General features: G+C 45.2%; 2 protein-coding genes across 5 annotated transcripts in view; both read right to left on the bottom strand.

Moving 5' to 3' along the window:
* Positions 1-1,158: 1,158 nt before the first annotated feature.
* On the bottom strand, positions 1,159-3,611 carry LOC138595163 (protein EOLA1). 2 transcript variants are annotated; one of them, XR_011308457.1, is made up of 4 exons: positions 3,314-3,611; positions 1,824-2,084; positions 1,462-1,744; positions 1,159-1,243 (listed from the first exon to the last, which is right to left on the bottom strand). XR_011308457.1 is itself a non-coding variant. In XM_069666508.1 (3 exons), the coding sequence occupies exons 2-3, from the start codon at positions 2,080-2,082 to the stop codon at positions 1,536-1,538; spliced, it is 468 nt and encodes a 155-aa protein (XP_069522609.1). In that variant the 5' UTR covers positions 2,083-2,084; positions 3,314-3,611; the 3' UTR covers positions 1,382-1,535. The 2 variants fall into 2 exon arrangements, 1 of the variants encoding a protein (XP_069522609.1); XM_069666508.1 differs by lacking the exon at positions 1,159-1,243 and having other exon boundaries at positions 1,382-1,744.
* Positions 3,612-8,809: 5,198 nt separating this feature from the next.
* The window catches only part of LOC138595267 (actin-binding protein WASF3-like), an 11,995-nt gene continuing 6,450 nt past the window's right edge, over positions 8,810-14,354 (bottom strand). For 2 of the 3 annotated variants that reach the window (XM_069666629.1, XM_069666630.1), the window contains 9 exons: positions 13,729-13,863; positions 13,119-13,272; positions 11,959-12,076; positions 11,673-11,717; positions 11,323-11,447; positions 10,959-11,219; positions 10,734-10,873; positions 10,432-10,653; positions 8,810-10,120 (listed from right to left, as the gene is read on the bottom strand). In XM_069666629.1, coding sequence (XP_069522730.1) covers positions 9,957-10,120; positions 10,432-10,653; positions 10,734-10,873; positions 10,959-11,219; positions 11,323-11,447; positions 11,673-11,717; positions 11,959-12,076; positions 13,119-13,272; positions 13,729-13,863 — 1,364 coding nt within the window. In that variant the 3' untranslated portion in view covers positions 8,810-9,956. The remainder of the gene's footprint in view (positions 10,121-10,431; positions 10,654-10,733; positions 10,874-10,958; positions 11,220-11,322; positions 11,448-11,672; positions 11,718-11,958; positions 12,077-13,118; positions 13,273-13,728; positions 13,864-14,354) is intronic. The other variant, XM_069666631.1, reaches the window with a different exon arrangement.

Consider the following 14,354-nt stretch of genomic DNA (forward strand, 5'->3'; position numbering starts at 1 on the left):
GACCTGCAAAGCACTCAGGTGCTCCTACAGGTGAACCAGGGCAGCTTCTCATGTCTCTTATTTGATATCTCCTCGCTCGAACCGGAAGTAGTTCAGGAGCCGCCATATTGAGGAAGCTGTTCTCGCTGCTCGAAGGAGCGAGGATCGAGGATGGAGGAGGGAGTTCTGAGGAGCGATAAGCGAGGATACACGAGAGCAGCCTCCACAGAAGTCTTTTACTGTCCGACACGCCCCCTTATTACAGATCAGTTAGTGATTGGACGCTGCAGCAGATCGGACTGATGTGAAAGTTCACAACATCACCGGAGTTTCATATCGCAGAGAGGAAGAAGTGGACCTTAAAACAGACTTTACAGGGCGCCTTGAAACCGACTATAAACAACGTCGGTATAATGAGTTGGTATCTGACAAGCTGAGTTCGTTTAGAACGAAATATTGATCATAACTTGTCGTAAAATATATAAAATGCAGTGAATAACTGCAGATTTGATCTGTTTTCTGAGTCAACATCTGAGTAGAAATCATCTAAAAATTAAAAGTATCAAAAACAGATTCATTTCTATTAAATGTAATCTAAAGAAATACCTCTCGTCATGATCAGTTATTTCCCTGCTAACTTTTATTACAGATGAATGAATGAATTCAGAGGGAGCAGGAGAGTCTCTCTGTCAGCAGGTAACACTACGTGTGAGCTTGATCATCAGTGAGGTCGGGTTTGATCAGCGTGACGTGATTTCTATTTATCCTGAAACTTTGAGCCTAATCAATAATGTTCATAGTTCATGAACAGACAGTATTTGGGCTTATTAGATAATTAACTCAGATCAGATGATCAGTGATCACAAATGTAAATAATGAACAAATAATATAAAGACACAGTGCTGGTAAGAAATGTCCGTCTGGCTCTGCAGCAGGAACACAGACTGCAGCCTGTTCTTCATGTGCAGGTGTTTGTTACACAGGTAACAGGTTACAGAGAGGAAACACTGTTACTGTGTGTTTCATTAGAATGAATACAGAGCACATGTGTACAGACACAAACAGCTGTTAAAGCAGACTGACAGCTGATCCAGCGGTGATCAGCTGACGCGATCATCACAAACGGACGTCGCAGCACGTGACGCTTCATCGGAAAGGACGTCTCACGTCTCTTAAACAGTCCCTCGTTTCCTCTCTCCTCTCCTGGTTTCCTCTCTCCTCTCTGGTTTCCTCGTGCCTCTCCATGCCTCTCTGGTGGGAGGGACTAAGACACAAGTGAAGGAAGCATGGATGCAATTTAAGGGACCTGAGAAGCAGCCCAGGTTGTCATGCTCACTGAGATCCTCCACAGACCTGATTCGGACCCAGGTCACATGTTAATGTAAACAGAACCAGGATGAAGGACAATAAAAAAAATAAACTTTATTAACAACAATAATGGAGACAGATGTAGATTGAAGAGGCTGACTGAAGGTGAGTTACCTGTTCATTATTATCAGTCAGACATGAAACCTGTTATCTTCATGCACTCGTTAGCCTGTTAGCAGACTGTGTCGTCATGGTAACAGCTCAGCAGGGATCTCCACAGTCCACAGGTCACGACCTCCTCGGGTGCTCATCGGCTCCTTCAGCCAGCGGGGGTTAGACAGGTGAGTCAGGTGTTTCTCCTGCAGACCAATCAGAATGGCTGACTGCTCCAGGTGCTGAAGCTCCTCCTCCTGCAGGGAGGCGGGGCACAGCCAGGTCTCTCCCACGTCCACCAATCCTGAGAGAGATTAACACAGGTGATGCCTTCAGGTACAACTCGTAAACTATCACCGCAGAGAACAATTACCGTCTCCTACCTGCCACCACGCCGCGGCCGAACCGCTCTCCAGACTCCAGCAGCGCTTCGATCTGATCCGGGTTCATCCCCAGCGGGCCGCTCAGCACCGCCCTCCACTCCCCCGCCTCCCAGTCCCGACGTGCGATGTGGACCGCCAGAGTCCGGTTCTTCAGCGGGGCGAGCAGGGGCCTCCAGCGGCTCTCCACCGTCTTCAGCCCGTCCAGAACCAGACCGGCGAACGGCTGACGGAACGACAGGCAACTCACCTCCAGCGACATGTCTGTCAAACCGGGCAGAGACAGGTGAGCAGCTGAACAGCAGGAAGTGGGACAATCATGTTTCGATGCACTTTTAACTTAAAGGAATGATCAGAAGGATTTGTCCTTTCACACCTGATTAGAATGTTTCGCACGTAACCAATCCCCTGAGACGCTTCAGATGGTTGATAACGAGCAGATCATTCACATCAGGTGTGTTAGAGTTCAGAGAAACCTAAACCATGTAGGAAGGTAGCCCTCCAGGAGCAGGGTTGCCCCCCCGGTCTACAGAATCCACAACTTCAGTCACCTTCAATGGTATTGTTTGAAAATGTTTTAAGTGATGGTCTGAACTAAAAGACACGTTACACCTCCCTAAGGGCCCGATTAGACAGGACAGCGCAGCGCGCCTCGCGTTTTACGCCTGCAAAACTTTTTGTGGAAGTAAACACCCGATCAGACAGAGCGCGTTTTAGCAGCTGGGGGCGGCCCTACTGTTGATAAGGCAACCACCGAATCATTAGCTGTCATTAACCTAACCGTTACATTGTAAACGGACAGAGGGCTCGCCTCTCCTTTCATCTGATTGGACAATGAGAAAAACGCCAATGACGTCGGGCGCTTTTCTGCTTTGAGTTGAAGTTTTTTCAACTCGAGGCGCACAGAGCGGAAAAAAGCGCGGCGCTCTGCAAAGCAAAAGCAGCGCACAAAAAGCCTCTCATTGAAAGCAATGACAAAAAAGTCGCCCCCAGCTGCTAAAACGCGTCCTGTCTGATCGGGCCCTAAGGGTTAAATGTCATGCGTCGACAGGTTTTATTTTGTTATTGCACTTTAATTCGTAAGGCTGTCCCTTTAATTAAAAACTACAGTTTGAGATTGATATCCCCTTTTTGCACTGCACACGAGAGACCCCCTCCTGCTGTTAAAAAAGTAACTAAGTAACTTTTACTTTAAGTTCATTTTAAACAAGCTACTTTATTTTTAGACTGGTAATCTTACTTGTACTTAAGTAAAATGTCATCAAAGTAAGTTTTACTTGAGTAGATAATACTCTTTCCACTCTGCTCAGGCTAACAGAAGTGTTTCTATTGGAGATGGTACAAACATTATGTTTCATCTAACCACTCACTGAGAGTCTGTCCCGTTTATTATTTCACTAAATCACTCAAATGTGAGGAACAGTTGTTCTGTGATCAGTTTGCAGCATAAACATCAATATGATCCTGTGGGTTCATCAGTAGTGTTACTTTACCTGAACAGCCTGTGAGCTGTTGTCCATTAAAGGTGTGTTTTCAGCGTCTATCCGGCAGAATAAACCATAATATGTCAAGTTTGGTTAATTGGTAGTTTTCTGAATGGAGTTTGGTGCAGAGCGCTCTCCCTGCAGGACTGAGGGCTGCTGGGCTGACCCTGTGCAGAGATAAAAACTCGTTCTGCCTCCTCGATGAATAATACCTCTTAAATCGGCGCGTTCACGGCTTCAAACCAAACTTTCAAGTTTAAATGGAAGCTGAATAACTGAACGTGTTCATGCCACACCGCGCGCTCCAGACTCCGCCGCTCCATCCGTTAATATACTAACTTCCGGTGGAGTTCGATTCTTCTTCTCCACTTAAAATGTCTGCAGACACCTCAGCTGCCCTCTACAGGTTGGACTGCGTAACCGTGGTGATTCGGCGCGCAGACAGACGTCATCGTACACGTAAAATTGGGATTTTTTTAATTATTATTTTTTTTAACCTTTATTTACACCGAAGAGACATTACAATAAGTGTATACAAGTGTCAGACCATACATACAACCTCAACAGGCCTAACCCTAACCCTTTAAATAAAATGTAGTGTCTTTAAAATATCAAAAGTCGTTTTCTGGTTCCTCACGAGGTGCCGTACAGTTTGAGTTCAGACGATGACGGCGGGCTTTGGAGCCGGACCTTTTAGATTTGTGGATATGAAATTTGCCAAGAATAATCAGAAGTTGAATTTTATAGGAAATACAACACAAAATATAACATGAAATAAAAAACATGAATTTGTACATTAGTAGCCATTTTACTTTAATAAAGTTTTGCATTTCATTCCCAATGAATCGTTTCTGTACCTGCATGACGAAACAGGGATGCTCCGTACTTAGCTTGAATCTTTCAAACACTTCTTGAGCAGGATAAACTCGATGCAGTGTCTTCTCTCACTCTGTGATTCATACAGTATTTATTTAGAATAAAAGAAGCCTTTTCCCACTGCAGCTCGTGATAGAGGCGTACCACAGTCCAGCTTGTTTCTGATGTGTCCGTTACTGCACGCTTTATTTTGAGTGTCTCCAATAAAAATGTGTTTATCTCCAATAACGTTTACTTCTGAGAGGTTACAGTTCTTTATAAACAGAAGAGAACCCGCGGGATCAAAGAGAACCGCATTCTGACAGTGTGATAGTAACACACCATTTCTGTGAGGACCAACCGTTACATACAGAACCATTACCACAAATTCAACTTTCATCTAGTTTTTTTCAATGATTCCATCAAAATGAACTTCACATCTTTGTTCCACTTTCTTATAACAACACGCCGAAGTCACCTTTTCTTTACTGGGATCCCACAACAACTTCATCTTTACACCTGAAACATGATGTCATCGATACGAGCCGCCGCTGCTTCTCAAGACTCTTGGAGAAACATCGGCGTGTCGTCGGCTCACTGACACCGTTTGAACTTACTCCATCCACGCAGAGCGGGATCAATCCTTATATAATGTCGGAATCTCTTTTTTTATCCAAAACCTAAAAAGGTAATAAAATAAACTCATGTTTAATCGTGTCGAAAGCCTGCTAGAAGTCAATAAACAAAATAAGACTTTCATCTGGTATTGATTATTACGATCTATCATATCCAGTATCAATCGAATGTTATTACGAACATGTCTCTTTTGCTCAAAGCCGGATTGTTGCTCGTCTATTCTTTGATGTGACCCTTGTTGTCGTCTCTTACGTAGACTAACAGGGCTCCAGTTTTCTGTGTGTCGGCGTTGATGTAATTACCTGTTGCTTCAGCAGGAAGCTCACCTTTGTGATTCTCCGACTCCGACCTGTCAGACCGTCGGTACCACGGGATTTATTGTCAGAGTCTTTAGACAGTCAACAGTTTCAGGTGAAGAAACTCGTCGTTTATTGACACAAGGAGTCAGCATGAGAGGACGTTTGATAAGACTGAGCTTCATGTTGAGAGCTTACCTTCGATCATCACTGTGCCATTAACCGTCACTTTACTTACAGCTGTAAATTCAGCATTTCTCTTTTCCAAGCCAAAACAATATTCAGTATTTGGTCACCTCGTTCGAGCCGTTAAAGTGGAATAAAAGCAGCCCTCGTCGTCTCCTCGCGTCGTCTGACCGGCTGCGATTCTTGTTCAGAACATCTGGACGAGCTGAATTCATGAAACAAGTTTTTATTTGCATGTATCTCTTTTTTAATGTGCTCATAAGTGACCCTTTGTAAGTGTGACTTCATATTTCATGAATTCCCTAAAGTATCCTGAAGTACCACCAGCACAGGCGTGATTCCAATACTTATCAGTAATATTGTTAATTTACAATTTAAGGTTTCAGTAGAGAATAGGCTGTGCTGTATTTCACTGTGTGAGTATTCTTGGTTAGGGTTTCAGCTGAGATTTTCTCGACCGTCCTTCAAGGTCAAGGTCAAGGTATCTTTATCAGGACAGGACATTCCACCCACAACAACATTCCACTACACACATCGAGTCCATCCGCTCTTTCACTGATTTGTTTGATGTTATTTTGCACTTCCAGGTTGGCTCGGTAGTTGCCTTTGCGGCTTTTAGTCGGGGTGTCACATTCCCCTCCAGCTTTACAGGCAAAGCAGTGAGTTTCATTTATTCTTCTCTTTTCTTTGGCGCGCTGTACTTCCATGTCTTCCACACTGCTTAGTCAATCCTGGGAGGACATTTTAGCTAACTGCAAGTTAATTGTAGGTATGCAGAACCACAGGGTTGTTATCAGTGTATCATGTAGATTAGTTCCTTAGGAGATCTTACATCTTTTGCTGTGTAACATGATGTTTAGAACGGCCACTGCAGAACAGACGTCTAGTCGCAGCGCCATTGGAATTGTAATCTTCAGGGAGGTGGAACAGTTTTATTTCTATTTATAGTAAATCAAGTTTTTCTTCTGATTTATTGTGCTGTAGATTTAAAGTCATAAAATACTTTACTAGTAATAATAATGAAAATGAAGAGTGTTACCTTTGTGTCCTCACCCAGTGAACATTTCCTCGACTTGCGTCGCAGCGAACAAGTCGAGCCACAGCGTGACCGCATTCAGACGTTCGTCGACATGAACAGAATCTGAGGGGAAGTGTTGTAACTGTTTAAAATAAATGCGATTTAACTTTGCAGCATGAATGCGAACGGTTGAGTTTACTCATGAATGTTATTGAAAAGTGTTCTTTTATATGTTGTACGATATGCTGTCATGTACGCGGCCGATCAAAGGCCTGAAATGTACCCAGCGGCTAAAATACGGTGACGACATCAACGTATCAGAAACACATTTTTGTGTTATACTTTTGTTCATTTCATTTTAGCAATGAAAGGTGACGAAGGTGATGATTGCAGCGTCATTTCAACACGTTATAAAAATCATAAACACGGCGCTGACGGGCTACGTGGTGTGAACAAGAAGGTCCAGAGACATCGTGAAGAGAGCAGCTCTGAACCTCCTCCACAGAAGAAGAAAAAAGAAGACTGAGCATGCCCAGGTTCTTGGGCTGTGCAGCCCTGAGGGCAGATCGACCCCTGCTGACGTCAGGGCCGTGCACACACATTTTTGGGGGCAGGGGCTAACAAAAAAAGGCGCGGGTGTCGTGGGATCGAATCCGGGTCAACTCATTTTGCAAAAAGAATTTCGTTGGTCGTCGTCAGAAAATAAACGTTCATATCAGCCCCTCATCTAGACATCGTATCGACCTCCATGACCAACGCTGATTTGGCGTTTAATAGACGTCAAAATGTTTGCTGGGCAGTGGTAGCTGACCTTTGACCTATGACCTGCTAATTGTTATTTTCACTCAAATTTAAAGGTGCTACATGTAACTTTCAGAAAATCCTCATTCCTAGCGGCACGGTTGGCCGCTGAGAGAACTGCAGTCGACCTTCTTATACGCGCTCGCGCGGACACTCGCACACATGAATGAGCATCCGGGGTTTTTGCCAAAGACACACGACACTGAGCATGCTCAGACTCAGAACTCACCGTCCCTGTTTACTTTTCACTGACGAGACGTGTTCATTGACCAAAATCAACCCTGTTTGTCATCATACCTCAGCTAGTATCATGTTAGCTGGTGAAGTTATTTGTCAAGCTAGACTCACAACACTGACATACACACTCAGACAGTATTTTGGTTGTCATAATGTTAGCGAGCATGCTAAGGTTAGCCAGCTAGCTCTAACATAAATACACTGCATGACTCTAGCATTGTGCTTCTGTGACGACCCCACCTTGTGGTTGCTTGTTGGCTCTTTGCTGTTTGTGTTTCAGATGCCAGTGGGTGAGGTCGCATCATCACGATTGGGAACACCTGGGCCTGGTGTTCCCAATCCCATTTAAGCGTCCCTCAGTCTGTCTTGGAGGGGGAGATAGAGAACTGTCTGCTCCCCACGAGGCCAACACCCCACACCATTAACCTCACTCATGCACACACACTAGCACCACTGACTTAGTGACTCCCACGCCCCATAATGTTGGTTCATTTGGTCATTTTTGTGTTAAGTTACAATAAATTAATTATTGTTTTGAAGGAACTCCTGCTTTCCTCCCGTTCGTTGTCATCGGTCCTGAGCCGGCCATGACACTTCGTAAGCAAACGGCAAATTACGCCAGAGAACCAGCAAATCATCACAAGCATCAGCGAACATCAGCCAGGCGGGGCGGCTGCAGAGAGCTGGGATGAAGCACTTGTGCTGTGAGAGAAAAAACGCTGCACCCGGTGAGAGAACGCTGCACGCGGGTTTTGTTTCTATGACAACAATAAGTTTTACTTTCTACAGAGCTAACAACAAGCTTACAACACATAGCAAGAAAGCCAGTCGTGGGTCTGTTTTGATCCCCAGAGCAGTCGAAGGTCTCCACGAGTCACAGGCCCTGCAGATGTTGACTCTAGTTTTCCCCCTGATGTCGGTCACTTCCTGTTTTGTCAGACGGCTTCACTAGATATAACTTATTTTTTGTTTTTATCCTTGTGTGCAGTTTGTGTTGGTGTTGTTGTGGCTGCTGTCGTTTGTTGGCATCCGTCTCCGTTTCACAGCCTGCGTTGTCTCGTGTTGCTCACTGTTGACTGTAGTGGTGCAGAATGAGCTCTCGGCAGAGGTACTCGCTCGTGCGCAGAAACGTCACATCCTCTTGTTTCCCTGAAAAACCGTCCCGAGTGCTTTACATAAAAATCAGCCTGCAGGTTGTTCGGGCCGATGGAGGAAGCTGGGGAAGGTCTCAATTGATCAGTTCCTCTACTGTCGCTTCACACATTGGCAATAAAACATATTTGATTGATGAATATATGTCCGATCTTACATATAGCTCCTTTAAAAAAAATGAAACTGTAAAAGAACTAATTTAATTTAAAAAAATTGATTGAACTGACGTGAAACCTGACACCGGCTGTGACATCATGAATCAGCTGATCAATCAAAACAAATAAAGAAACATGATGACAGCGCGCTTTGTCAATAAAGTTCTCTTTGAATACAGACTTTTATATTTAATGTGTTTTTCATCAACATGCAGATCACAGAGACACACACGAATCAATAACCAATTAACCAATCACAGCCCCCCCCCATTTATTAGCAGCAGTGATGACGTCACAAAAATGGAAGATACAGTTACAGCTGTTTACTGGATGATGTCATCACTACTGCTTCCTGTTTTGAACTATGATGTCATAATCTATGCCATCTGCTGGTCTGTGACACAAAGTGCATCATGGGACACTGCTTCTCTGGTTACCATAGCAACTAATGGATCAAAATTTACAGAATAAAAAGTTTAAAAATCAAAAATAATTCAAATGAAAAATAAAATAAAGATAAAACTTTTAAAATATAAGATCTGAAACTCGACGGAAAATATATATTAAAAAAACCCCTAAAATATAAATAATAAATAGATCAGACACACTGAAAAATACATTTTACCTCCAACACACACCTGGCTACAGCGCCCCCTGCTGGACATCCTGTATTTACTCTGTCGGAGTTTCACTGTTTAACACGGCACGCTTCCTGTGAGTGCCCCTTACAGGCTGCACACTGCATTACAAACATCAATAGGACATTAGTTTCTCCAGAAGGTGGCGCTAGAGGGAAGATCATAATAATAACTTTATTTATAATTAAATTCAAAGACATAAATGTTTGTCAATAATTCAGCTGTGACACAAGGAAACATTTAAACATCAACTGTGATCTTTTTGTCCCTAAACAACATAAATCATCAATATTCATTTAAATAATACAAAGTGTTACGTTTCATCATCAGTCCTCGCCGTTTCATGTCTCACACTGTTTGATGTTTGATTTGTCATTAATACTGAATCTGATCATTATGAAACTCTCCTCCAGTTTAAAGTTTTAAACACAGATATGAAACATGTATCGTCTGTGTGACCTGCAGGTGTGTGATATACAGGTGACCTATGCTGCAGAGATGTTAATAATGATGTCTCACTCTGGACTACAAAGTTGGACTGAAGCACAGACTCGTCTACGCTGAAATAATAAAATAATAACTCACATTATATAAATATCTTTAGCAGGCGCTGTCTGCAAACCGTCAGCTGTTTTTTTTCATTTGTGTCACTTCCTGTTTAAGGTTCAGCCCCGCCCCTCAGTCGGACCACTCCTGGTCCTCGGGCTCAGACTCCTCCTCTGATTCGCTGTACTCCACTGCAATGCGTCGCGACAGGATGGTGGCGACATCATTTCCTGTGGGCTCTCGTTTCTTGGCCTCTTCCTGTTCTCGCTGCTCCTGAACCTTCCTGAGCTGAATCCCTGCGGACGGACCAGAACCTCAGAGACACATCACACTACAGGACTAGTTAGCTTTGAGCTACAGCTAACAGTTAACTGTAACAGTATAAAGCATCGTTAACCATTAGCATCATTTAGCATGTGTATGATGTCTGAAACATAATCTCCTGTTGCTAAGCTAGGCTAACAGTTTCCCCCTGCGTACAGTCTTTGTGCTAAGCTAGGCTAAAAGCATACTGTTTTGGCCTAACAAATAATAGATAGATAGATGTACTTTATGGATCCCAAACTGGGAAATTGTGGCGTTGATGATGCTAACGCTAACAGCTTACCTCTGCGTATGGCGGCGAGCAGGTCGCTGCGTGCGTCGTTCATTGGCACATTTGGACCACCAGGAGGCTTCCTGCTGTCCATCGTTGGAGGTAATGGGGGTGCTGCGGCAACTGTTGGCAGGGCCTGCAGGGCTCCAGGCCGGGAGGGGGAGGGGACGTAGTTAGCTGGGGGAGGAGGGGGAGGGGAGGGGCTATAGGGGCGAGAGAGGGCAGCAGCGCCACCTACAGACAGAGACAGTTCATGTTTTATTCTGAAAGTCCGTCAGTGGGGTGCAGCACAACAGGAAGTAAATGTTTGTTACCTTGGTTACCAGAGGCGGCTGCAGGGTGCAGTGGTGTTGCCATGGCAGCGGTGTGGGTGGAGCTGTTGGGGAACACCATCTGTCCCGCTGATGGCATGAGAGGGGGGGGCGGGGGAGGGGCTGGAGGGATCTGTTGGTCACTGAGGAGACACAGAGGTCAAAGGTCAAACCAATGACTCATGTTACTCTGTGTGTGTGTGTGTGTGTGTGCGTTTTTGTTTATACCTGGTCTCCTTGTCATTGGTCCGTGCTGCGTTCTGATTGGCTGATGGGTGATGATGTGGTTGGTTGCGGCCCAGTGAGTGTTGTCGGGCGGTTGCCGCAGCAACCCCAGAGGACACAGAGGCTGGTCTGAGGGCGCGGTCCAACGACTGAGTCTGACCACTCCCACCTGTCGCAACAACAGCGTGATCCTTTCTGTCATGTGACTGGGCGTCATGGTAATGAGGACTGGTGGGGAAGGAGGGGTCGTCTGACATCCCCGACCTGGGGAACAGGGAACAGCATCATCTCAGTGTGACCTTTGACCTTTCGTGATTCTCTGCATGCTTTTACACTGCAGGGATAGAATATGAAGTAGTGTGTGTACCTGTCAGGTGAGAGCGAGCCGTCAGAGGTGTGGTAGGGTGATGGCGTCACTCGAGCGTCTGGGCGGAGCTCCTTATCGTATGCCATCAGGTTCCACTCCTGCCGCCTGTTACGAGCTTTACGGACCTGCACAACAACAACAACAACAACAACAACAACAACAACAACAACAACAACAACAACAACAACAACAACAACAACAACAACAACAACAACAACAACAACAACAACAACAACAACAACAGGAATCAACCTTCCAAACTAAAATGTTCATTTTATTCTACAACGTTTTCAGTTAGAAGAAGAAACAGAAGAAAACAGGAAACAAAGAAGAAGAAAGGAAGAGCTCACCTTCTTCACCTCCCGACCTGAAGACTCCTCCACATGTTTCTGCTCCTGATTCAGAGACACACACCTGAAGTTACTGTCAGAGAGACAGGCAGGCAGACAGGCAGGCAGGCAGGCAGGCAGGCAGGCAGGCAGGCAGGCAGACAGACAGACAGGCAGACAGGCAGACAGGCAGGCAGACAGGCAGGCAGACAGGCAGGCAGGCAGACAGACAGACAGGCAGGCAGACAGACAGGCAGGCAGACAGGCAGGCAGGCAGACAGACAGGCAGACAGGCAGACTGACCGACCTTCTGTCGTCTCTTCTCTTTGCGTTTGTTCTCGGTGGCCTGCAGCATCTTTTCCCTCCACAGGCTGAAGAAGTACGACGGGTCGGTGTAGAACTTCAGCCCGTCCTTCTTATCATCCCTGCGTGCACACACACACACACACACACACACACACACACACACACACACACACACACACACACACACACACACACACACACACACACAGTCTTTTCTGTAAACGGATATCTACACGAGTCTGGATGGTTTTCACACCTCAGCCGACGTGTTTAAAGACTGAAGTGCAGACATCAATCCCTGTTGGTTCGAGAGAGCTAAGTTAACACTGCTGACACAACATCTTGTGAGGACCAGTCCCGTCTCTCGGATCTCGGAAGAAGCTTTAGATTTACCTGACCATCTACATTTCAGCCCTCACCTATGGTCATGAGCTCTGGGTAGTGATAGAAAGAAGGAGGTCACAGATAGCAGCAGCTGAGGTGAGTTTCCTCTGCAGGGTGTCTGGGCTCAGCCTTAGAGATAGGGTAAGGACCTCAGACATCAGCAGGGAGCTCGGAGTAGAGTCGCTATTCCTTCACATAAAAAGGAACTAGTTGAGGTGATTCAAGCATCTGATTGTCATGAACCAGGGACCAAAAGGAAGGACTCAAAAGCAAACTCCAAACCAGTGGTCAGAATGCAGAATGGTTTAATGCCAGGGCAAGGTTCGGTACACAAAAAAAGCAGTCAGAGTCAGGCAGAGGTATCAAAAACGTGAGGCGAAAAGGCAAGGCAAAAGGCAAAACAGGGTCAGAATCAGAGGTCAAAACGAGAGCTAGGAATCAGATTGCTGGAACGCGACACAAAGGTACAAACGAACTGGCAATGAGACAGGGGAAGACAGGGGGTAAAATACATGAGGTAATGAGACACAGCTGGGGAGCAGGTGAGCACATGACGGGGGAGGGGCAGGACACAGACCTGGAACAGACAGGGGTGAGTGATTTCAAAATAAAACAGGATATACCAGACACAACACAGGAGGAAAAAATAAAAGAAAACTTAACCTAACGGGCGGACATGACACTGATCAGGATCCTCCTGAACGCCTCGTTTTGGAGACACGTCCAACTTAACTTACGGAGCTAACTAACACAGAAGGTGAGGTAATGTAAACTGACCTGTAGGGCGTGAGGATGTTGAGAGGTGGAGGTTTGTCACAGCGTTGGTACATCTCCAGCACGGGGTTGAGGATGGAGCTCCGGGACACCACCTGCTGATCCTGGATGGTACTGCTCCTGAAAGCCTTCCTCATGTTGATGTCCTGCAAAGACACTGCACACAGGACCAGGACTCTATAAAAGGCTCTCTTTATATATATACATGATTTTTCTACATTAGCTCTTTCTAAAAGTTATCCATTTTTATTTGTCAAAGACAGGAGAGAGTCGTCTCACCCTCAGGAAATAGTGACCATATGAGCCCAAAATAAACAGATTTAATCACAATAATCAGTTTGAAAGGATGTTCAGATAACTACATCATGATGCTGATTTGTAAGTTAACAATTTAAAAAAGGTTTTTTGAATGGAGTTTGGTTTGACTACTCCAGATTTGATGTCAAGATATCAGGAGAATGTAAACGCTGACTCCTTTCAGGACAGCTTCCTGCTGTTTTCTCACTAACTTAAATCTCTGCATTGACTTTGTCTGTAATGTTGCCATGAGCTAAACTCGTTTGAACATGACTTATGTTGCTGATTATTACTGATCCAGCTGCTGTTTCCTCACCTTCCTCTACAGTGGAGTCCAGCTGTGTGACCTTCACTGCCAGCAGGTCAACGCGCTCCTGCAGGCTGCTCATCCTCAGGTAGAAACTGTTCGCCTCCGTGAACAGCTCGGCGAAGATGTCCTCCGCATGACGACCTGCACGCCAACAACATGGTTCAGACGGGTTAACAACATGGTAGAGACACGTCAACAACATGGTAGAGACAAGTCAAGAACATGGTAGAGATACGTCAACAACATGGTAGAGACACGTCAACAACATGGTACAGACAGGTTAACAACATGGTAGAGATACGTCAACAACATGGTAGAGACACGTCAAGAACATGATACAGACAGGTTAACAACATGGTAGAGACACGTCAACAACATGATACAGACAGGTTAACAACATGGTAGAGACACGTGGTAGAGACACGTTAACAACATGGTACAGACACGTCAACAACATGATACAGACATGTCAACAACACGTCAACAACACGGTACAGACATGTCAACAACACATGACAGACACATCAACAACACATGACAGACACATCAACAACACGGTACAGACATGTCAACAACACATGACAAACATGTCAACAACACATGACAGACACGTCAACATCACGGTACAGACA

This window comes from Semicossyphus pulcher, unplaced genomic scaffold (assembly GCF_022749685.1).
Source record: "Semicossyphus pulcher isolate SPU_LCO1_2020_fin unplaced genomic scaffold, fSemPul1.0.p SCAF_17, whole genome shotgun sequence".
In the NCBI taxonomy this organism is placed as follows: domain Eukaryota; kingdom Metazoa; phylum Chordata; class Actinopteri; order Labriformes; family Labridae; genus Semicossyphus; species Semicossyphus pulcher.

Coding starts and splice junctions, on each gene's coding strand:
- LOC138595163 (XM_069666508.1), bottom strand. CDS start 2,082: ATGTCGCTGGAGGTGAGTTGCCTGTCGTTCCGTCAGCCGTTCGCCGGT. Junction 1,745..1,823: donor CGGCCGCGGCGTGGTGGCAG/GTAGGAGACGGT, acceptor AATCTCTCTCAG/GATTGGTGGACGTGGGAGAG.